Source organism: Mya arenaria, chromosome 8 (assembly GCF_026914265.1).
Source record: "Mya arenaria isolate MELC-2E11 chromosome 8, ASM2691426v1".
NCBI classification, from domain to species: Eukaryota; Metazoa; Mollusca; class Bivalvia; order Myida; family Myidae; genus Mya; species Mya arenaria.
Window position 1 is genome coordinate 57,476,077 of NC_069129.1, and position 24,764 is coordinate 57,500,840.

At 35.2% G+C, this 24,764-nt stretch overlaps 1 protein-coding gene and 1 long non-coding RNA gene across 3 annotated transcripts; both read right to left on the reverse strand.

Annotated features, from left to right (window-relative positions):
• Nucleotides 1-1,065: 1,065 nt before the first annotated feature.
• Nucleotides 1,066-14,768, reverse strand: LOC128243013 (solute carrier family 35 member C2-like). Of its 2 annotated transcripts, none has more exons than XM_052960479.1 (10): nucleotides 14,611-14,768; nucleotides 12,351-12,660; nucleotides 11,907-12,057; nucleotides 10,006-10,069; nucleotides 9,134-9,206; nucleotides 8,645-8,813; nucleotides 6,649-6,732; nucleotides 6,287-6,462; nucleotides 5,515-5,638; nucleotides 1,066-2,630 (listed from the first exon to the last, which is right to left on the reverse strand). In XM_052960479.1, exons 2-10 carry the CDS (start codon nucleotides 12,567-12,569, stop codon nucleotides 2,509-2,511), a joined length of 1,182 nt encoding a protein of 393 aa, XP_052816439.1. In that variant the 5' UTR covers nucleotides 12,570-12,660; nucleotides 14,611-14,768; the 3' UTR covers nucleotides 1,066-2,508. The 2 variants fall into 2 exon arrangements, with proteins under 2 accessions (XP_052816439.1, XP_052816441.1); XM_052960481.1 differs by having other exon boundaries at nucleotides 14,625-14,721.
• A 2,272-nt stretch (nucleotides 14,769-17,040) lies between these two features.
• LOC128243015 (uncharacterized) lies at nucleotides 17,041-24,685 on the reverse strand. The gene is made up of 4 exons (XR_008262754.1): nucleotides 24,630-24,685; nucleotides 21,619-21,701; nucleotides 21,168-21,291; nucleotides 17,041-19,578 (listed from the first exon to the last, which is right to left on the reverse strand). It is a non-coding gene; the product is annotated as an uncharacterized LOC128243015 (long non-coding RNA).
• Between the last annotated feature and the right edge of the window lie 79 nt (nucleotides 24,686-24,764).

The following is a 24,764-nucleotide window of genomic DNA, read 5'->3' on the forward strand; positions in this document are numbered from 1 at the left end:
AAGGTCACAGCTGCCTGAACTTAGTATGTTTTGTCATATTATTAGTAAGATAATAGTAATTGTCTATATCTTTCTATTTCATGGTCAGATTTTAAATTTATTTGGCAGAAGTTATCACCAAAGTATGAGGATGTGTCGCCATTGAAAATTGGTGTTTCTACCTCAAGGTCAGGGTCACAACAAACTTCTGAACTTGGCTTACAAAAAAACACTTCTATACACATTCTTACCAATATCGATGTTGCCCAAGATAATCAGATTTATATAGGCAGAGTCAATGAAACATACTTTTAACCTTCTATGTTGAAATGGTCTTGGACTAATTATTATGCTTCACCTAACTGCCTTTATAAAGTTACCCAATGCCTAGTTATTTCCTAATGTTTGATGTGACAATTTTTAATATAACCCTCCCATGGTCTAAAAATAAATTCTTGCTAACTCAGTTGCAAGCACACAATAGAGGCTTGTAAAATGCTGTTTAAAATCTAATTAAACGCAAAAATCTAGAAATAGAAATTTAAGTAAACTGGATACAGTTAATCATACGACGTATTAAAAACACGGAAAAAAATATTTGGATTATAGTTGATATGATCTTGTTGACTTTTTGTCAAAAGACCACAACTGCAGACTGGTGTAAACACCAATTTTTATTTTGTATTATGAAATAAATATAAGATGCCATGGAGGGTGATAGGATGTAATGTTAACCTTTGAATTTGTTTATGTAAACTATATACTATCTCCCTCAATGGCATCTGATAATTATATAATATTATAGTGGTTGGTGAATGCCAGAAAAATGTAACACATCAACACAATTCTCTAATAAAAAAAAAAATGTTTCTATTAAAGATAAAATGTAGTATTCTGTTTTTTTTGCAATGATTAAGCAATTTCAGCATACTTTTTTAGTACAAGTGACATGTTAACAGGTCAGATTATCTCCCAATAAAATTATACTGATACTTGAAATGGGTGCAGTGCAATCAGACATCTAAACTTGACCCAGTGTCATCAATATGAAGGCGCATTTTCCATCATAGAAAACAAAATAATAGCAATATTTATCCAATTTTTAATAAAAATAGATTCATTTTGAACATGGGCTAACAAACACAGTCAAGTACAAGGAGGTCCTCAGCTCCTTGGGGGCATAACAACAAACACATAATAATAATCAAGACCAGTGAAAACATCAAGTAGACTACATTTCATGTTGTTTGGCAATAGTATCGGAATGTATTACAGTATTGTTTAAGGCTTTTTTGCATGTCCAGTATTTCTTCTCTAATTTTCCTCAATTTTAATACACACATGTATGACTAGAACAAAAAATCTAAACATGGAATCACATGAAACATTAATGCAGTTGGTCCTGAACATGAGCAATTTACCTGAAATTTATGACAAAAATTGTGGCGTTGTCTGTGAAAATGAGTCCTGCGGAATAATTCACCCTGACAACAGTACATGAAATTTAACCAAGTGACAAGATAACTAGACAAATGAATAACAATGATAACAATAGAATTAAAGAAACTTTAAAAAATAAATAAGCTGTGATTGCCAGGGCACGATACGGGCAAAAATATCAGTGTCACTTTTGACTTCAAAGTACTTGTTTTACAGTTAACATCACAAGTATAGCTGTATTAATTTTTGGTGTTGACCACACAATTTAAAGCTCAAAAAATAACATCTGCCTTCACATTTACAAGAAATGTTAATTGCTATATTTCCCTCATATCAAAATAAAAAAAATCCCTCATGTAAACACAGCAACAAGGCAATGTTAATGTAACTGTGGAAGACTCTATCCTTCATGTATACCAAGACAGGACTATCTTAAGCTTATCAGGCAATATTAATGCAATCTGTCCCTGACAGTAATCAAGAAAAGTTGATGCCATTTGTCTATAACTGTAACCAGGAAAAGGTGATGCCATCTGTCCGTGACAGTAACCAGGCAATATTAATGCCATCTGTACCTAACAGTAACCAAGAAAAATTGATGCGATCTATCCCTGACAGTAATCAGGAAAAGGTGATGCCATATGTCCCTGACAGTAACCAGGCAATGATGATGCAATCTGGGCCTGACAGTAATCAGGAAAAGGTGATGCCATATGTCCCTGACAGTAACCAGGCAATGATGATGCAATCTGGGCCTGACAGTAACCAGAAAAAGTTGATGCCATCGGTCCCTGACAGTAACCAGGCAATGATGATTCAATCTGGGCCTGACAGTAACCAGAAAAAAGTTGATGCCATCGGTCCCTGACAGTAACCAGGCAATGATGATTCAATTTGGGCCTGACAGTAACCAGATAAAAGTTGATGCCATCTGTCCCTGACAGTAACCAGGCAATGATTTTTCAATCTGGGCCTGACAGTAACCAGAAAAAGTTGATGCCATTTGTCCCTGACAGTAACCAGGAAAAATTGATGAAATCTGTCCCTGACAGACACCAGGCAATGTCAATGCAAGCTGTCAGTGTAATGTTATCTGTCCCTGACATTAAATATTTCATCTTCGTCATCTTCACTGATGTTAGCGGTGTTGTCAAGGTTTAGCATTCGTATGCGTTCTGCTCCATTTTGAGAAGGACTGGACGTCTCCTGCCCTGGAAAGCAAGAATGAGTATATGTTTTACTTAAGGTGTCACAATATCATATATTTACATACTTGTTGTGATTGCATCAATAAGTGTGTAGCATTTCCAATGCATTCGTATTCAGATGTAATGTTGCTGAATACCTCTGACGCTTCAAAATCCATGCTCGTGATTGGTTAAATGGCACTTGAATTGTGGTAAAATTAAAGTTAAAACAGCTGATTTTATACGGTGTTAAATGTCGAGCATTATTTTTCAGCGTTTTAAGTTTGATTATCCAAAAGAAATTTTTGCAACAAAAAAACTAATAAACTTTGAACACTTAGAATTGTGGTTATTTGTTATACCAATTGAACTGACATTGATCTGCAATAAAGTTACCATGCTAGTCACCACAACTTGGCATTCTGTCACAACAAATGATATTGCAGTGAAATATTTTAGCAACAAATTATACTGAAATTTTATTTCATATCTGGAGAGTTCTGATAAGTAAAAACTTTAAATATCACAATTGTGATGAATACCCTCAAACACCCGCTGGAAACAGAATGGTTGGTACATGTCGAGTTGTGGAATTAAACAGTGAAGTGTGAAAGAATTGGCTGGTGCACAATGGTTCATGCTTACCAACACTCCTATGAAGTTTCATGAAAGTATGTGCAACTCTTTTGGTGCTGCATGTGACACAATATTTTTTTTAAATCAAGGGCAATGTGACATATAGCACCCAGATATATCTATCCTGCGGTATGATTAAATAAAAACAAGAGATGTTTGTCAAACATTATGCCCCCTGAGCGCCAAGTTGCCAGAAATATTTGGACAATTGAATGAAATATGCATGGACTGAAATGACAGCTGATTTGTCATTGGATGCATATGAGGCAGGTCATCTACTTATGATAACTTAAGAAGGCAAATAAATGCCCAACTAAAATAGTAACATAAAAGAAAATCATTTCTATACAAACATTTATACATCAATCCCAATCATCTGTGCATGCATTAAAAAAATATGGACAATCAGAAAACCTTTTTTCAGCTTACAGTCACACTGACCTTGACCTTTGACCCACTGACCTCAAAATCAATAGGGTTCATCTGCTGGTCATGACCAATAAGCCTACCTAGTATGAGGTCCCTGGGTCAAAGCGTTCTCAAGTTATTGATCGGAAACCGTTTTTCATGTTAAGGTCACACTGACCTTGACCTTTGACCCACTGACCTCAAAATCAATAGGGTTCATCTGCTGGTCATGACCAATACACCTACCAAGTATGAGGTTCCTGGGTCAAAGCGTTCTCAAGTTATTGATCGGAAACCGTTTTTCATGTAAAGGTCACACTGACCTTGACCTTTGACCCACTGACCTCAAAATCAATAGGGTTCATCTGCTGGTCATGACCAATAAGCCTACCTAGTATGAGGTCCCTGGGTCAAAGCGTTCTCAAGTTATTGATCGGAAACCGTTTTTCATGTTAAGGTCACACTGACCTTGACCTTTGACCTCAAAATCAATAGGGTTCATCTGCTGGTCATGACCAATACACCTACCAAGTATGAGGTTCCTGGGTCAAAGCGTTCTCAAGTTATTGATCGGAAACCGTTTTTCATGTAAAGGTCACACTGACCTTGACCTTTGACCCACTGACCTCAAAATCAATAGGGTTCATCTGCTGGTCATGACCAATAAGCCTACCTAGTATGAGGTCCCTGGGTCAAAGCGTTCTCAAGTTATTGATCGGAAACCGTTTTTCATGTTAAGGTCACACTGACCTTGACCTTTGACCCACTGACCTCAAAATCAATAGGGTTCATCTGCTGGTCATGACCAATACACCTACCAAGTATGAGGTCCCTGGGTCAAAGCGTTCTCAAGTTATTGATCGGAAACCGTTTTTCATGTAAAGGTCACACTGACCTTGACCTTTGACCCACTGACCTCAAAATCAATAGGGTTCATCTGCTGGTCATGACCAATAAGCCTACCTAGTATGAGGTCCCTGGGTCAAAGCGTTCTCAAGTTATTGATCGGAAACCGTTTTTCATGTTAAGGTCACACTGACCTTGACCTTTGACCTCAAAATCAATAGGGTTCATCTGCTGGTCATGACCAATACACCTACCAAGTATGAGGTCCCTGGGTCAAAGCGTTCTCAAGTTATTGATCGGAAACCGTTTTTCATGTAAAGGTCACACTGACCTTGACCTTTGACCCACTGACCTCAAAATCAATAGGGTTCATCTGCTGGTCATGGCCAATAAGCCTACCTAGTATGAGGTCCCTGGGTCAAAGCGTTCTCAAGTTATTGATCGGAAACCGTTTTTCATGTTAAGGTCACACTGACCTTGACCTTTGACCCACTGACCTCAAAATCAATAGGGTTCATCTGCTGGTCATGACCAATACACCTACCAAGTATGAGGTTCCTGGGTCAAAGCGTTCTCAAGTTATTGATCGGAAACCGTTTTTCATGTAAAGGTCACACTGACCTTGACCTTTGACCCACTGACCTCAAAATCAATAGGGTTCATCTGCTGGTGATGACCAATACACATACCAAGTATGAGGTCCCTCGGTCAAAGCGTTCTCAAGTTATTGATCGGAAACCATTTGGTATTCCGACCGACCGACCGACAGACAGACAGACCGACCGACCGACCGACCGACCGACATGTGCAAAACAATATACCCCACTTTTTTCAAAAGGGGGCATAATAAGGTGGGAAGGTATTAAAAACAACTTAAACCTAAAACATACTTTTGAATAAAATGGTTACTATCCACAGTTTTTGCGCGTTCATAATAAAACTAAAAGTGATAAAATATTAGAGCCACAGTATCATTTAACACTCAGAAAGCCTTGAATGAAATTATAATTATACTTACTATGTAGGGCTTTCAGCACAACATGTAGAATGATTCCCAAGAGACAAACGAAGAGGCCGACACCATTCACAGCATTCATCGTGTCTCCATTAATCATATGGGCTAGCAGCAGTGTGCACAGCTCCTGGGAACAAAACAGCAGATGGTTTAACTGAAGTTTTATAATAAACACTGCTATACATAATCAGGTGAAATATCAAGTTCTCTAATGGCAAGGGAAGAAACTCCAATAATGCATCCTGAAGTTGAAGGATTTATGAACATGAATCATATAAGTATTTTAGTCAAACCTTACAAATCTTAACTCTGTAAGCATATCACAGATGGTAAAAAGCTATTTATTCAAATTTAAAAAAAAATGCTCGCACAAAAAAAACTTCAAAGATATGCTAGACAATTGTATCAATAGTGTTTTCTTTACAATTTTTTCTCTAAAGATTCTTATAAGATTAAATTAATAGTGTTATGATGAACATGTACCATAATCATTCAAGAGCTTTTATAGTGTAAAATATACAGTTTTAAAATGTAAAATATATACAGTTTTAAAATACATGGATATTTACATAATATCAAGAAACTTCTTTGATTCATTCATGATATCACATCCACTTCTGATTGTAAACAAAGTTCCCAGCAGGAATCAAACCCAGGTTTCTCTAAAACCTTAACCACTTAACCATCACTACTTATTGAATGACCCGGTAAAAGTTTAAAGCACTCTCACACTTCACAAATGAAGCATCCCCAACACAAACTTAAGATACAGTACCTTAAATATTCCGGAGATGGAGAGGGTGAGGCTAGAAGTCTGTGAGAGCAGGAGAAACTCGCTGAACTCCAGCATGAACGCGAGGAACGCACCAAGGAGGACAAGACTGCAGTTTCTTAGAAGTATCTCATAGTCATTGAACCGGAAAAATTGGTCTGTTGTAGCCAGGGGTACACCTGGGTGGCAGATAGATATATGGTGTACAGACAGGAGATATCCAATGTCATTTTTCAAGCTGAGGAGATTCATTACTTGTAACACTTGGTTGTAATCAAATAAAGAAATTAATTTTAATTCCCTGCCTAGGCATCACTTACATCTGATTTCAATTTTTGAAAGAAGTTTTGATGAAGATATATTACCTTCAAATGCTATAGAGAGAGGGATCAAGCCGACAATCATCCAGGGTTGTATGTGGTACATAGTGTCTAGTGGGTGGTGCAGACCTGACCAAGGAAACACCACATTATTAAAACATTCTCAAGTATCAGGTATTCGACTAAAAAAATGTTCTTGTGTTTCATACGAGACGTTCTATAATCTATACGACATGAAACATCCTCCCATCCCCACAATTTTGCGAGTCGCTTCTTATTTATTCTTATTCTAGGCATCCTGGGTTCTGTTACAATACAGATTGGAAAGCTTAAGATCCTAAATTTCAAGGCGTAAACCCTGATTTTGGCGTCAACAAAAATATCATAGGAACATAAAGATTCTGCCCATAACATTATGGGTGTCCTTGAGCACTCTTAAGCAGCGTAAACTTTACAACTAAGATCTTATTGAAACAGGCCCCTGGGTTTGATTCCCACCCAGTCTGGAGAGCCAGACAAGAAGGTCGCATCTGGGTACTTTTGTTTGCCCAAGAACTCAAGACCACACTCAGGCTTAACATTGTACACAGATGTAAAACATAAATCAATTATATGATTGACTATTCTTTGTACAGTCGAACCCCATTGGCTCAAACTCGCTTGGCTTGCATTCACCGTTGGCTCGAACTGGATGTTAAGGACTGATTGCTATATTCTGAACGTAAACGTCCCGTTTGGCTCTCAATTTTCAAGGCTCGAGGTTATTTCACCGGTCCCTTGGACTTTGAGCCAACGGGGGTTCCACTGTAATTCTGATTTGCTAAAAGGGAAATGCATAATATAGAAAAACAAAATTTGTGAAACAAATATAGAAATATAGAAAAACTGTGAGAAAGGACTGCACTTCATAAACAAGAAATTATGAATGTATCATTTAAGTGGGAGGGTACAATAACATAAGATAAGATAAGATAAGGTCATTACTAATAAAATATATTCCTAAAGTGCACTTCCTATGTACCAAGTTGAGAACAATACCTCTTAAATTGCGGAAGTAGTTCATCCCTTAGACTTCAGTATAGCTACAACATAATTATTAAATTAAAGTGCACATAACCCTTAAACAATTCAGTCACCACTGACGATAATTGTCTACTGCACTTATATACTTAATGGTGATCTTGTGTATGGTTTCAGAACAATTGCTCGTTAACTACACTACGGAAGTGGTTTACTCCACAAATGCACATGAGGGAGGCCATAACAGTAAAACTCAAGTTCAGTTTCAAGCATATATATCTTCACAAAGACACTGTGGAAAAAGTTCACTCCACAAACTATCTAAAACCAAAGTGAAAATTAATCAAATGGACATTACTCTTGAGTGACTTTGGCACAACTGATGAATAATGTGTCACACATGTAAGAACACTTCATAGTGAACATGTGTACCAAATTTCAGAACAATCTGTATTTAAATGTGAAAGTACCGGTAGTGTGCTCCTAAAACATCTGTGACACAGACCAATCAACCAGCCAGCCAACCAAATAATGAGGCAAATAAACCCACTTCAAACTTTCTTTGCAAGGGGTTAACAGTAAGATTAAAGGAGGTATGACTTTCAGCATTGTAGCAGGTCTTTTGCAGACACATGGAAATTTGACATTATATCAAACGCATTTATTCAAACACAGAGATATCCTCAATGGCTGTCTTTGTTTTGGCCAAATTTAAAAATAAGGAAATTATTTCTAAAAACAAATATTACTATTTCGTCATATAATTAGACTCCCAAACCGTTCATGTATGAAAAAGTTAACGTTTTCATAAAGAAACAACTTAACATACATGTATTTTTACTGTCTATTTTTAAAGCATTCTAGTTAATTCAAACGGTGAAAAAAAAAGCTGGATTTTGATCGCCACTTTGACTCTACTTTCTTTTACATGAATACAATAAACTATGATAAAACTATTAATATACCAGGTTCTGTCAGTACACATATTATTGTTAGATGAGACATTTAGCTACGATCTCACCTAGCTCGTTTTTCTGCATGACAACCTGTGCTAGAGTCCAGCGAAGGCCCGACAGTACAGAGGCGGTCATGACCATCGAAAATCCCTCTAGGTTAAACTGCGTCGAATGGTACGTGAACATAAACAGCCCTGTCGCTATAAATAGCACTACAAACAAAAGCGACCAACGCTGAAAAGTTTTTAAAAATATTGAATTAAAAGCGAAAAAATATACATGTACTGGTACAAAGTACTTCGTGTTTCTTGACACTTTCTGGCGTTTATTTAAGAAGGAAATCGATCACATATACCAGTAATTGAAAACTTGTTGACGTAAAAATGTTTTATGTTTTTCTATCTTTTATGGATCCAAATAAGAAAATCCTCAACAGATCATACATAACAAGCAAACATGTTACATGTAATATCTATTCTTTTTTGCAACATTTAACTTTTTTATGTTTTATTTTCTATTTTATTTTTCACATTTACCATTAACCATTTCCTTACCCATTTTTCTAATCTCATGATTACAGCAAACATCAGTATAAATATCACAGCTGAAGACTTTGACATTGTGTATCTGAAAATTACAAGAAATGTGTATAAACTCACAGTCACTAAAATAAGAATTTACATGTACATCACCAAGTGTACATCACCAATTTTGTGCTTTGAAATTGTAATAGGCCTGGCTACTGTATAAAAATTGTAAACTTTGAATAAGGCTGACAGACATTTACACAGTGTCAGGCTTATTGCTTGCGCTAATTTGCAAAACAGCATCATAGAGTCTTATGCATCCTCGAATTAGTTCAATCTTTTCCAAAAATACTAAGTATAGGCCCCAATATCAAGAAAATACTCAAGTCAAATCTCAGACTCAACTTATTTTACTGCATACCATCATAAGTTATTGATAATCATATGTTTTAACACCTCTTAAAACCGCTTCCTCTCACAGGATAAGTTGATTAGAAATCTCAGTTAAGATTCCAAAGAAAAAATCCTACAACATATAATGTACAACTCAAATGTTTTTTTTAACTATCACACAAGTATATACTTTGCCCTAGAACATGTTGTCCTTGAAATATTGACAATAGGTTTTTGATCAACATGTTCTATGAAAAATATGTTTTTAAAGTAGTAAAAATGTAAAATATTTTGAATCCTACTGTGCTTTTATCTGGTAAAATGAGTTGAGACTGAGATTTAGATTTGACTTGAGTATTTTTGTGATCTTGGGGCCAGGACTGTATTACAAAATACATGTATATACCTGAATTTTACATCATTACACGCTATAATCTTTGTATATGCTGCTGCTCAATCTCCATAACATTTATGTAACAAACGTAACTTCGTAATTAAGCACTTACAAAGAAACTGTTATAAACTCAAAACTCCAGTTTGAAAGACCTATGTCTAAAGCACTTGTTATTCCTGAAAAAGAGAACAGTACATAGTACTACATACATATGGGCTGTTTAGTTCACCTGCTTCGCCAAAATTAATAGGAAATATTCTATGTTCTAAATCAGACATTTAGTCATTTGCCTCAAATGAAGTACCGGTAAAAAAAACTTAAAACATACCTAATTCATGATGAGAAAATTACATATAACAAGCAAGACACCTCAAGTACAAAATAAGTTGGATGACTTTACTGTCCCAAACATTAAGCAAAATAAAACAAGAGATGTTTGTCAAACATTATGCCCCCTGAGCGCCAAGTTGCCAGAAATATTTGGACAATTGAATGAAATATGCATGGACTGAAATGACAGCTGATTTGTCATTGGATGCATATGAGGCAGGTCATCTACTTATGATAACTTAAGAAGGCAAATAAATGCCCAACTAAAATAGTAACATAAAAGAAAATCATTTCTATACAAACATTTATACATCAATCCCAATCATCTGTGCATGCATTAAAAAAATATGGACAATCAGAAAACCTTTTTTCAGCTTACAGTCACACTGACCTTGACCTTTGACCCACTGACCTCAAAATCAATAGGGTTCATCTGCTGGTCATGACCAATAAGCCTACCTAGTATGAGGTCCCTGGGTCAAAGCGTTCTCAAGTTATTGATCGGAAACCGTTTTTCATGTTAAGGTCACACTGACCTTGACCTTTGACCCACTGACCTCAAAATCAATAGGGTTCATCTGCTGGTCATGACCAATACACCTACCAAGTATGAGGTCCCTGGGTCAAAGCGTTCTCAAGTTATTGATCGGAAACCGTTTTTCATGTAAAGGTCACACTGACCTTGACCTTTGACCCACTGACCTCAAAATCAATAGGGTTCATCTGCTGGTCATGACCAATAAGCCTACCTAGTATGAGGTCCCTGGGTCAAAGCGTTCTCAAGTTATTGATCGGAAACCGTTTTTCATGTTAAGGTCACACTGACCTTGACCTTTGACCTCAAAATCAATAGGGTTCATCTGCTGGTCATGACCAATACACCTACCAAGTATGAGGTTCCTGGGTCAAAGCGTTCTCAAGTTATTGATCGGAAACCGTTTTTCATGTAAAGGTCACACTGACCTTGACCTTTGACCCACTGACCTCAAAATCAATAGGGTTCATCTGCTGGTCATGACCAATAAGCCTACCTAGTATGAGGTCCCTGGGTCAAAGCGTTCTCAAGTTATTGATCGGAAACCGTTTTTCATGTTAAGGTCACACTGACCTTGACCTTTGACCCACTGACCTCAAAATCAATAGGGTTCATCTGCTGGTCATGACCAATACACCTACCAAGTATGAGGTTCCTGGGTCAAAGCGTTCTCAAGTTATTGATCGGAAACCGTTTTTCATGTAAAGGTCACACTGACCTTGACCTTTGACCCACTGACCTCAAAATCAATAGGGTTCATCTGCTGGTGATGACCAATACACATACCAAGTATGAGGTCCCTCGGTCAAAGCGTTCTCAAGTTATTGATCGGAAACCATTTGGTATTCCGACCGACCGACCGACCGACAGACAGACAGACCGACCGACCGACCGACATGTGCAAAACAATATACCCCACTTTTTTCAAAAGGGGGCATAACAACAAATGTATCAAATAACACAATCATTTTTAAGCAGTTAGCTAGCTGCTAATCTCGACGGTGTTATAAGTTTGTAACAAATATTTTCCTTCCTAACTTGATAATTGTAGACATTTTTGTATATAATTTGTAGATCTTAGCATACATGAAACTTATGATAGCCATGTAGAGAAATTTCAAAAGGAAATAAAATTGTTATCAGCGAACCTGCAGGAGCGACCCGTTTACAGTAAGGTCCCCAGGGTAGGACGACCCGTGGTTTCTTTGTTACTAACTCCATGACAACCCTCACCACAGCAGACAGGGAGAACTTGAACAGGAGATGCGCCATCGTCAGGGACAGTGGGTAGTTCCAGTGCTAAAAAAATTATACATTATTATAAGTGATTATTATTTCATACATAATAATAAATCCGTAGTTTTTGTAAATAGTTTTTACTGTAATTCTAAAAGCAAAATTCATTTTTTTTCACTTTTGGTCTTGGAACAATTCCATTAAGTCAAACTTCAGCCAACTTTTCATATTTGTAATAATTACTGTCCTTGGTTAACTTAAAAAGTTACTGGAATATAACATATAAAATCTAGTAATAACTCATAAGACTATAGAATGAACAGGTTAGAGTTTAAGGATTTCAAACATGATAGTACCTTTATAAACCTTTGGTTGTAGAATGTTAGGCCAATGGAAAACACATAGTAAAATAGCACCAGAAAAACCGTCTTCACAGCCAGAGTCACAAATGCCACAGAGATGAGGGATTTCTTCACTTTCTCTGCCTCTGGGCCCACAGAGGTTCTCAGTTTTACCAGTTTGAGATGGGCGGCCGTCTCAAGGTCCCGCAGCGTCTTGTGGGACTGGGTCATCATGCAACAGATGTGGGAAACTGGTTTGGATCGGCCTTGTTCTAAGAACTTTAGAAGAAATTTATGTCATGTTGGCGCCGTCAAGTTGACTGTTCTGAAATAAAAATAGGAAGCTTTTAATAAAAAGTTATTGTTAGCAGTCTTTGCCTTAAAAAAAATTCAGCACTTTTCCTTTCGGGCAAGTAATTGAAGAAAACCACTTGCCCAAAAACAGTTTTACTTGCCCAAAATAATTTAAAAAAAACGCAACAAAAATCAAATTGTACTGTTCATTTATTCCCTAAACGATAACAGCAAATTGAAAACAAGGTATTCAGTCATCTCTAAGTCATCATCATCATGACCATCCTCATCAGAATCATCAAAATACTTTAATTCATATTTGTAACCAAACCATGAACGAGAGAAGTATTTCATTAATAAGCGTCCATGTGTCGGGCAGACGCTTAGAAGCTTATAAATTTATTATTTAATTAATAAGAGTCTAAGCACCAAGCTTATTATTATTATCTTATTAGATGCTTATTTAATGAATACTAGAAATGCTGAGCATGCGGAATGCTGTGATGTCACCAATTCATACCTAAATATACGAAAGCCAATATTTAGAAAGTTCATTCAGTATTTGGGAATTGTTGCTAAAGAAATTATGAAAACTGAAATTTTTTGACTTGTCCAAAACAGTATTTACTTGTCTCGGGCTTCGGGCAACCCAGTTACGATGAAGACTGTTGTTAGTCATAAATATCATTTATGCTTGACTTTAGTCATAATTCAACTTAACTTAAGCACAATTCAGTTAGTATTGGGCAAAATGACAATGTGCATTATATGCGCATGTAACCTATAGAAGGTGAAGTGAATAAATGTATGTTTAGATGCATTACAATTGAACCAGTCTTAAAACATGTGCTGATGTCTATTCTGTTTTGTTCTGGTATCAAAACAGAGGTTGTGAAATACTACTTTGTGGCTACATTGTATGTGTACCTGTGGACTACATCTTTAAGGCCTTTGTTCATTGTAAAAGTGAAGAGCAACATGTACGATAGCACGAGTCTGGTGACTACGGTATCGTTAACAATTTAATTTAATCATAATTGGAAAGATGAAAATCTTGAACTAGCTGCCGAGTAATTTGCTATGTTTAACACCTCTCACATTTCATTAAATGTAAAATATTTAAATAACAACATGAAAAAAATGAAGATATTGTCATAGTTTGTGACAAGTATCCACCATCTTAAATCACTTGGGTTCTCACTGCATCACTTACAGCTATTTATTTACTATGTCCAGGTCATTAATTGCAGACTTTGTGTATAAATATTTTATGAAATGTCACATCAGAAAAATATGCTGTATGTAAACAGATTGATGGATAACAAATAAGCAATTGAAAAAGAACTCAAATTGTATGTCTTAATTAACAGATTAAGATTTTATTCATTTTTTTAAAAGACGAGTACTTGTTAATCGCGCAGCCTAAAAACACAAACAATAAATACATGTATGTTAATTAAAGTGTTCTCATCGTAACTTTATGTAAATCTTTCTGGGAAAAACATCTGAACAGGCGGATTTGTATGTCAGTGACAAAGTTTTTACAGGATAGCTAGTATTTGGTACTTGTTAAAATGTGGTACCTAACCAGTAAAAGGCAGTATGTGTAGTAATAACTTCACACTAAGTGTACACCGTTTCTCAACCAATCTATTTATTTTATTGTCTTGAAACGTTTCTGGTACCAAATTAGTTCTGGCTTCCATAACTTTAATGTAGATATTTATTTTTTGATGATTGCTACACATTAAAAAAGGTAATATATAACGTGTTCGCTTAAGTTTTTTAGCTAGTACCAAACAACTGTTTTAAACGAAATATCCGAAAACATGATGTCCGAAAATACAAACATAATTTCATAACAATATACATCGTTTATCTTTTACCATTCCGCACTCAAAATATTTTCTATCAACAAACTTAACTGATTCTCATAGAACCAGTTTGTAAAGAAAAACTTTAAAAACATAACCAAATATACCAAAATATTGACACCTGGCATCACTTATTGTTTTATCGAATTGTTGGCTTGTTGTCGCCGTTGATCTCCTTGTACTTCGACGAATTCATTCGCCGTTATCATCTCATGTTACTACTTCTCATGCATTGTATTTTTACACTTGTTACACGAGTCCCTTTTCTCTTGAAATGCTACATCTTTTGTATTTTGAACTTCTCTGGCAGGTTCTTTGGCCAGGCGGTCGGCTAGTTCGTTTCCAACAACGTAATTGTGGCCTGGAACCCAGTGTATAGTAATTTTATTTTCTCTTTCTTTTAGAGTAGCAACTGCAGTTTTAATTTTGAGTATTGTTTATATTTTTGGTCTATTTGGAATTTCTTTTGAAAACGCTGACTTTATTGCTGCTTGACAGTCTGTGAACATATGGATGTCTTTTCTTTCTATAGTGGTCAGTTCGCTGGTAAAAGTAATGGCCGTCTCTATTCAAACAATCTCCCCGGCATAGTTATTGCTCAACTTTGAGACAGGTTTCTTGATCTGTATTGGTACTGAATTGTAGCCATCCACATACATAACTGCACCTGCTCCAGTAGGACCTGGATTGTCTAGAGTCGACCCATCAGTGAACATCAGCACGTTTTCTTTACATTCTTCAAGTATTTTGTTGATGTTTACTACTTGGGTTTCCTTACTCTCTGTGAATTATTCCCATGTAATTTCCCCCCTTGTTCGTGATAACCCGATGAAGGATTCGCTATACTCAAACTCCTTTTCAATGTCACTTAACTAGATGTGGCCCCTGAAATCTCCGAACCTACTCATAAGCATGGATAAACATGTTGGTTTTTCTCTCTTAGTTCCTCTGTGGTTTAACCATCTGTTAAAGTCCTCCTTTAGAGGATCACCTTCTCTGCTATCCGAACTGCCTCCCCTGCCTGTTTTGTTTTAATGTGGATGTTTAGCGGTAGAGTGTTTGTAAGGACTTCAAGTGTCTCTGTACTAGTGGAATGGATGCAGCCACTTTCCTTCAACATAGCCCCTCTCTGGACCCCTTCTAATAGCTTTAATTTCATTTGCGAACAGTGAATTATTTGAATCTAGAAAAAAATATTAAATCTAGAATGCTTAGACCAAGTTGAGATTGAGATCTTAGATGTCAACGCAGTGCATAGACCTATACACTATATGGATATGCACGATATACCGTGACAGTACGTACATTGGCGTTATATTCTATACCAGTATATACTGTGCACTATATTCTATTCATTTTCAGAGGTGTTGAGTGCTTCAACACCCCTGTTCTCTATGCAATGTATACAGCCAGAGATTTTGAAGATTTACTTCAACTCCTCTGTTATAGTCTATATACATTGTGGAAGCGTGCACTATACTCTATTCATTGTCAAGAGGTGTTGAAGCAGTGCTTCAACACCCCTGTTCTCTATACAATGTATACAGCCAGAGATTTTGAAGATTTACTTCAACTCCTCTGTTATAGTCTATATACATTGTGGAAGCGTGCACTATACTCTATTCATTGTCAAGAGGTGTTGAAGCAGTGCTTCAACACCCCTGTTCTCTATACAATGTATACAGCCAGAGATTTTGAAGATTTACTTCAACTCCTCTGTTATAGTCTATATACATTGTGGAAGTGTGCACTATACTCTATTCATTGTCAAGAGGTGTTGAAGCGGTGCTTCAACACCCCTGTTCTCTATACAATGTATACAGCCAGAGATTATGAAGATTTACTTCAACTCCTCTGTTATAGTCTATATACATTGTGGAAGCGTGCACTATATTCATTCTCAGAGGTGTTGAAGCAGTGCTTCAACACCCCTGTTCTCTATGCAATGTATACAGCCAGAGATTATGAAGATTTACTTCAACTCCTCTGTTATAGTCTATATACATTGTGGTAGCGTGCGCTATACTCTATTCAGTCTCAGAGGTGTTGAAGCAGTGCTTCAACACCTCTGTTCTCTATGCAATGTAAATTTTGAAACTTTACTTCAACTCCTCTGTTATAGTCTATATACATTGTGGTAGCGTGGACTATTCTCTATCTGTAGATATGAACCCCTGTTATAGTCTATATACATGGTGGTGACGTGCACTATTCTCTATTTGAATAGAGAGGTGTTGAAGCAGAGTTTCAACACCTCATCACCTCTATTTATTCTTTGTCCAGTGAAAATGAAAAATGGGAGAAAAATGCTTAGATTTTTTTTTGTTGGTTTTGTGTTATATCAGACACCACATTTAATATACTATAAGTATAATACAATTACATTGTACAAAATATAATTTTTGGGCAAAATGTTTTAAAAGTTAAATGAAAATGAGAATTTCTGGACTTAGCATCAACTCTGCCAAATTTTGCAATAAAATTACCAAAATAACTTTTTAAAACAGATATTATATAACATTATAAGATACTTGAAATATACAAACTATGTATTTTGTAAAATATGATTTTTAGGTAAATTTGTTAGAAAAAAAATGAAAATTTCTGCATTTTGCCAATTACTTTGTCAAATTTTGCAATAAAATTACCAGAATTACTGTTTTTAAATATATTTTATATTACAGTATAATAGACCTTAAGTAAAGAAACTACATACTTATGTGAAATGTGCTTTTGGGGCACAATGTTTGACAAATGAAATGAAAATTTTTGAAATTTGGTCACCTAGGCATCAATGAATTTTAAGTTTTTATATTGCAGATATTTTCCAGTCGCGCAAAATGCACAATTGCAAACAACATGCAAAAGCACTTTGAGACAGGCGCTTTGGTTTGTCAAGCCTTGCCGTGCAAACATCTACATAAGCCTAAAAATGTCTGTCTGAGATACCAGGCGTGAAGCTGCATATAACACGAGTATGCGGATGAATCCACATAATTCTGATAAAAACATAAAAAAATCAGCCAAAGTTGCAGTATGCGTACTTGACTACATGATCCTTTAAATGTCATTTTTATTTTCCAGTACAAAATAAAGCACCTCAGAACGCCCAGAATGCACCATGTTTTTCAAAATATTCTGAGGGGGCATGCCCCGAGACCCACCTAGCAATTATGAATCCACATATAAAGGGCTAGCTAAGCCCCTTACTTCTGTATGCAAAACAAGACTACATGCTCATCTTTTCTTTATCTATTCTGCCTGTTAATTTGCTTGTAAGCTTATGTTAGTCAACAATATAATAACATTAGCTGGGCCAAAATACAAAAGTCTCTTCTTATGTTGAGAAAAATTCCGTTACTGTTTAATTTCCGTGAATGTTTATTGTTCTTTTGCAAAGAGGTATGCAATTATGATTGCCGGGTTTATATGAAAATACGATATCAGGAATGGTCTGAAACAGCCCTAAAACACACAAAAGCCTTAAATGAAACAAACATATTATATATTAAAGAGAATTGGAGTACTGTCTATAAAACATACACCTTAAAACACAATCTATGAACAGTTTTTGCCAATGTCTCTTATAAAAAAAAAGCTACAACAAAAATATCGCTGGAAGTGATGGTACTTCCCATATGCCCGTTTTCTTTGAAAAAGCAGAACTTGTAATTCAATGTGCTAGTAGAAGGTAAATTGTTGTTGCATTATTATACACAGTTGGAAATACCATTTTTAATAATTGTTTTCATTGTTAATGCTGCACTCTCACAGATATATGAATTTTTATTATTTTTAACTTGGAATGAAAAACTTTTGTGCACATGTCTGATAACAGTTATATGAGACTGCATACAAAATCACAGTTTTTCCTATTACCATTTAAAACTCTATGTTTAATGGTTAGTAATGCTTGAGAAGAAATGAAAATTTTGGCAGTTTTTCAGACAATTGAATTCTGTTTCATTGAGAGTTATCTTATATAACTGGATTGAAGGCATTCATGCAAAAGTCAGACTATTTTAATTATTTTTTTCAAAGCAAATGTGAAAACTCTTAATCAGTGACAGTGCAGCTTTAACATCCTTTTAGATTTAATCACTATGATTTCAAATTTATCAGACAAACATGATACTAGATGTATACTGTCTTGTTTGGAATTCTTGCCCTTATTCAGTATTGGTTCAATTATAGCAGTATTTATTTGAACTGCCTCTAGGTTAAAGTGTGATAAAACTCATAAAATGTCAAATACATAATTATATAAGATTCACAATTCTTTGAAGGAATGAACACCTGCTTACATGTCATATGACAAATTATGGACAAATACAGAACCTAATCCTAATAGTTTTTCTCCAGAATTATCAAAGGGGTCACTCTTAACAAAGATCTAGTATAAACTTAATAATAATTTCTTTAGTTTAACAATGTTATAAAATCTTGAAAGGCCATAGGCAGGTAGTTCTGACGTTCATACCCTTCAAAACTTTTGACAAGAGGCACGTCTATCAAATATAATTATGAATTACTGGTGTAAATGGGTAGTGGGTAATGCACATGTCAATTGTGACCACCACCACCCCCGTCCGGGGGGTATACTGGATGTGAATGCGGTGGTTTTGTCTTACCTATGGTATGTTGGATATGGGGGAATTTGGCAGGGATTTTAGTTCAGGATCAGTTCAGGGAATTTAACCTGGGGTAGGCTGGACCAAAAGTCAAAAGTCCCCGGACCTGGGGGCGGGATGTGGTTACAATTGACTGGTGCATTATGCTATTCATTTTGTTGCCCACTCCTTTGTTTTTCTTTGATAATCCATTGCACACAACTATAGATCAGGATCTCAAATACTATATATGTTGAAAATTGACAACTTTTGACATCAATGTTTTAGTTATAGTTATGAATAATGAGCGTTCATTCATTGCTTTTTTATCAAATCACAATCATAAGTGTTAGCAAAGCACACCACTTTGTGCAGTAATGTTTAATGCTGTGGCTCCTCTTATCAACCAAGCACTTGGGCTGTTGGTGGATAACCATTTCCCTAGTTTCCTCCCTGTCTGGTCACCTGTTTGAAAATTAAAACATTGATAATATGTAATAATGACAAAACTTGAAAGTATCCAGAATTGTACACTATGTTTATACATTTGCTGAATTAAATGAATAAGCTAAGGAAATGTACATTCAAAACAAAAGGGCCAGCATGGCCCTTAATTGATCACCTGATTAAAATGACCATGAACAAGTCAGTCAGGTAACAACTGGTTATGAAAGGTGTTGCTATTTGCTTAGCAGGTTAGTGATTGCTGTGTTATTTGATGGTTGATAAGGACTCCTCAAAGAAGGCTGCTCTTTGTTAACAGAAATGAGAAGTATGGTAAGCTGGTTGTTCCCATGGTCAATGGATGTTACGGTAATGAACCAGAATGTTGCTATGGAAGTAAATGATTACTAAGGAAGTAATTGGTTGCTATGGATGTTGGCTGTTGCTCAGGAAAAAAAGTGGTTGCTAAATAAGGCATTGGTGCCTATGAAGGTAGTTAATGGATGCGTTGGAAGGAATTGGATGCTAAGGAAGTCATTGGTTGAATGGGAATTCATTTGTTGCTATGGATGAAGGTAGTTGCTAAGGCAATCATTGGTTGATAAAGAAGCCAAGGATTGTTTAGGAAGTCATCATTTTTTATGGAAGTCATTGGCTGCTGTAAATGAAGTATTTGATAAGGATATCCTTGGTTGCTTATAAAGTGGTTGTTAAGGAAGACATTGTGAGTTTGGATTGTAGTCACTAAGTCAGACAAGTGGGTTCCTTAAGGGTACTACAAGGTCTACGATTTCCTCAACAAGGCAAAACCTTGCTTAACATCCTGCCAAAAGGTGATTATTATATTGTTGTAACAACTTGTTTCATAATCTTTGAAACTAAATACCTTTTAGTTTAGACATCAGTTTCTACGGAATTCATACATTACTGCAGAAGTCATTGCCTGATTTGAATGTGTATCAATTTTTGTTCTAGAAGTCTATCAGTAACAGGGGATCTCTGGTTGGGACAACTTTGACCCCAAGGACGAAACTTGAACAACATTCATAAAAAAAAACACTTAACAACAATCAGTGATTTTTTTATGAATTCTTTTTACTGCCTGTACAATGTACCTCGCAAATTCGGTAAAAAGTCAACTTTGGGAAAAATACAAAATCAGGCCAAAATTGCTTATATAATGGCAAATATACATATTTTAACTTTTTTATGCATACCTTATGCTGTGAAAGAGTAAGACTTGTCAAGATTTTGTTTATATTTCAAGAAATTCATTGCTATTTGAATCCGGAATGTAATGTAATTTTTTTTAATTTTGGGGAAAATGGAGTTTTTCACAGTAAAAAAATCACTGACAATGAACTACAAACTCCAACATATAAACACCACATACACAAAAACAAATTGATTACATATATAAATTACTGAATATTCACATGGTCTTATGATATTATTGATGAATATTATAATGTTATTTTTAGATACCAGTTACGGGTAGTAGTAATGAAGAATACCAGATTACAAAATCAAAGTGGAAATTGGAACTATTAGAGAATCACTTTATTTGTGGGTAGGTCACTTAAATATTCATTGAGGTGAAAAGAAATTACCATATGATGTATTGCATATGTTAAACCGCTGTTGCACAATCATCATTTCCAAGTGACTGTCTTCATGTCCAGTACTAGCTTACAAAATCCCTTTCTAGATAGTCAAAGACTTCATCTGATGCATCTTAAAAAGGAAGAATACAACACAATCATGAACACAATAAATGCAAATAATGTTGGGTATGCTTTAAACATGATTCAAATGCAAAACATCTTGGCAATTATTTCTAGAGCAATCTAAATGTCCTACATGAGATTTATTCTCTTATGAAAAAGTGATGTTTATGTACAAGCCAAATATACTAGAAATGTGTCAAGTGGGCATTAAGTCTTGTGTTGCTTGGTGAATTGCATATACTGTGAATGAACATAATTAACAAAAAAACAGGGATTTCTCATAATATGACAAAGTTTTTTTTTACCAAGTTTGGTAAAGATTATTGAGCCATACAATGTTCTTATCTGGACTGCATCGTCTTTTATTCTGGGCAGCATAATATGGAAATCCAGGCCATGTATACATCTGGGTTTTATCTGTAATGGACCACATTTTCCAAAATGTATGTAGGCAAATGAGTTACATGGAAATAAAAACTATCTATACATAATAATAAGTGATTTGTATACATGTGTTTACCTTGGTATTATATACCCATAGATATATTATATGACATAATATTGGGTTAATACAAAAAAATGAAATAATATATAATTAGGTTAATGATAAATCAAGCAAATTTAAACTAACACAAACAATTATATGTATATATTTACATTATTTCACAGTAAAATATAATAGAAATTTATAAACATTGGCATAATGCTTAAATCAGGTATCTATTTCAAGGCAGTTGTCATTAAATCATAAAATTTAAAGCTGCACTCTCACAGATATACCATTTTTACAACTTTTTTATTTTTTGTCTTGGAAAGAGCAAATTTTTGCATAAATATCTGCAAACCAATGATATATGATTGCTGCCAAAAAATCAGATCGTAGATTTCCATATTTCCGTTCGAAAATTAATGTTTTATGGCTTAAACCGTTACTAATGGTTTAAGAAAAATGCCTAAAACATTACTTTTTAAACTTAAATATAAAAATCTGCTATCTAATTTTTTGTCAGCTGTCTTAAATAACTGGTTTCCATGGATTTTCGCAAAAATTGCCTCATTCCAAGACAAAAAAATTGTCAAAACGTTCAATCTGTGAGAGTGCACCTTTAAGGTCAAAACAACTAGAAAATGGAACTTTAAACAATAAACTTAAAAACCATGACTTATGGTACAAGTATTTCCACATCGGAGCGGCTGGTTCTTACACACTGACAGTGACACACAATACACTCCACTCCTCTCCATTAACCCTTTATATATATATATTACAGTCGAAACTCGTTGGCTTGATATCTCATGGCTCGATATCCTCGTTGGCTTGAACCAGATTAAAAGAACTGATTTTGTTTAACTCTCTGTTCATATAAAATTTGATCGGATGGCTCGATATATTGTCTCAGGGTCGATATTTCTCCACGCTCGAAGTCATTTTCGCGGTTCCAAGTAAGAATTTCACAATTTTGTTTGCTTGGGTCGATGTCATTTTCGCGGGTTCAGGTAAGAACCTCACACCTTGATTTGTTTTGTTGGCTTCATTTAGCACACGGCGCTAATCGAAATTTCAATGCATCCTGATATAACTAATAAGCTATGTTTTTGTTACCCACTGTTTAAAATTACTTGTTTGTTGTTTTCGCATAATTTTTATAATTAATAAAAACAATCAAATAATATTTTCTAAGTATCGAATAAGTGATGTTACGAACTTTACGACGTGTAACTATGTCCAATTAATACTCTTCTCTTGCGGAGATAGCATAGCCAATAACAAACGAGGTAAACAAGACTTTTTGTAACGAATAATAAAAAAATAACATTCTGTAAGCAATCCCGCTTGGCTCGATATTCTCGAGGCTCGAAGTATTTTGGCTGGTCCCTAGAATATCGAGCCATCGAGTTTCGACTGTAGTTTAAAGCTGACGGAGGCACTCCTGCCATGTACCGCTGCCACCATTTAAGTAAACCTGGGAGGAGAAGTGCCCCAGTGTGGAGCTTGAACCAACAACAACTGCTGGAACACTATCATGGCTCTGTAACCAACTGAGCTAACTGAACGGCTGGTTCACATCGACACGATCTACATCTACAATAACTTTACAATGTACATGAATACATAAATAACTAAAGTATGAATGCAATGTATTCATGTACATTGTAAAGTTGATGTCTACTGTTCTACTTTAAAAGACACATGCATGTACCCCAAAATTAGTTTTGACAGGCATGACTCACTAATGCCAGTTGTGAGCTTGTTCCTAGCTTTGATCAAGATATTTCTGTCTGAAAATGACATTGAATACACTCTAAAGCCTAAAAGGCTGTAAAATATGCATTCAACATCTTGATAAGCAACTATCTTAAATAAATTAAAATATTAGGATACAGAATGATGTGAAAGAGACTTTAAAAATATCGCTGCATTGTTGGATGTTGGTGCTGTCATCTGATGATCTGTCAGCGGCAATGATTGAGGCAAGCATCAAGTATATTTAAATAAACATTGCACTTTTAACAGATTAAATGTTTTGACAACTGTTTTATTTTTTGTCTTTATACAAGCCAATTAATGCATAAGTGCAAGAAAAACAGTGACACAAGACTGCTTAAAAAAACATTGGATTGCATATATATTTAAGTTAAAGCTTCACTTTCACAGATATACCATTTTTACAACTTTTTTATTTTTTGTCTTGGAAAGAGCAAATTTTTGTATAAATATCTGCAAACCAATGATATAGGATTGCTTACGAAAAACCAGATCATAGATTTTCATATTTCCGTTTGAAAATTAATGTTTTATGGCTAAAACCGTTAATAAACGTTTTAGAAAAATGAACAAAACATCAATTTTTGAACTGGTATATATAAAAATCTGCGATCTATATTTGTCAGCAGTCTTATATAACTGCTTTCCATGGATTTTCGCCAAAATTAGTATATTCCAAGACGAAACATAAAAAAGTTGCCAAAATGTTCAATCTGTGAGAGTGCAGCTTTAAGAAAATGATGTTTTATGCATTTTTCTTCCAATTGTTAGTAGCACTTTTAGCCATAAAATATTTTTTTAACGGAATATGTAAATCTGCTATCTGATCTTTTGTCAGCACGCTTATATCACTTATTTGCATATATTTACACAGAAACTGGCTCATTCAAACTCCAAGATAAAAATAAAAAATAACAAAGTTGTCAAAATACATGTATATGTGAGAGTGCAGCTTTAATGAGTACTTCGCTATATCAATAAAATATACTCGTTAAGCTGTCAATTGTTTACGTATCTACATAAATTCAATTACCTTTTGAACTAGAAAGTGTTATATTTCAAAGAAAATAGCCATTTACCTCTGTTCAGTGTCGGCCAAATTCGATGTTTTGAATCACTCTAGCGCGTGCTAAATACTAAATGACGCAATGTTTTGGACTGGTCTTCATTTTCTTCGATACAGGCACAACCGAGCGTAAATATCAAGCGAGAAA

Excerpts from the sequence above, each read along its gene's own strand:
- LOC128243013 (XM_052960479.1), bottom strand. The coding sequence starts at position 12,569 with ATGATGACCCAGTCCCACAAGACGCTGCGGGACCTTGAGACGGCCGCC. Across the intron at positions 12,058-12,350 it reads ACAACCAAAGGTTTATAAAG|CACTGGAACTACCCACTGTC; the intron begins GTACTATCATGT and ends TAATTTTTTTAG. Across the intron at positions 5,639-6,286 it reads CCATCTCCGGAATATTTAAG|GAGCTGTGCACACTGCTGCT; the intron begins GTACTGTATCTT and ends TTTTGTTCCCAG.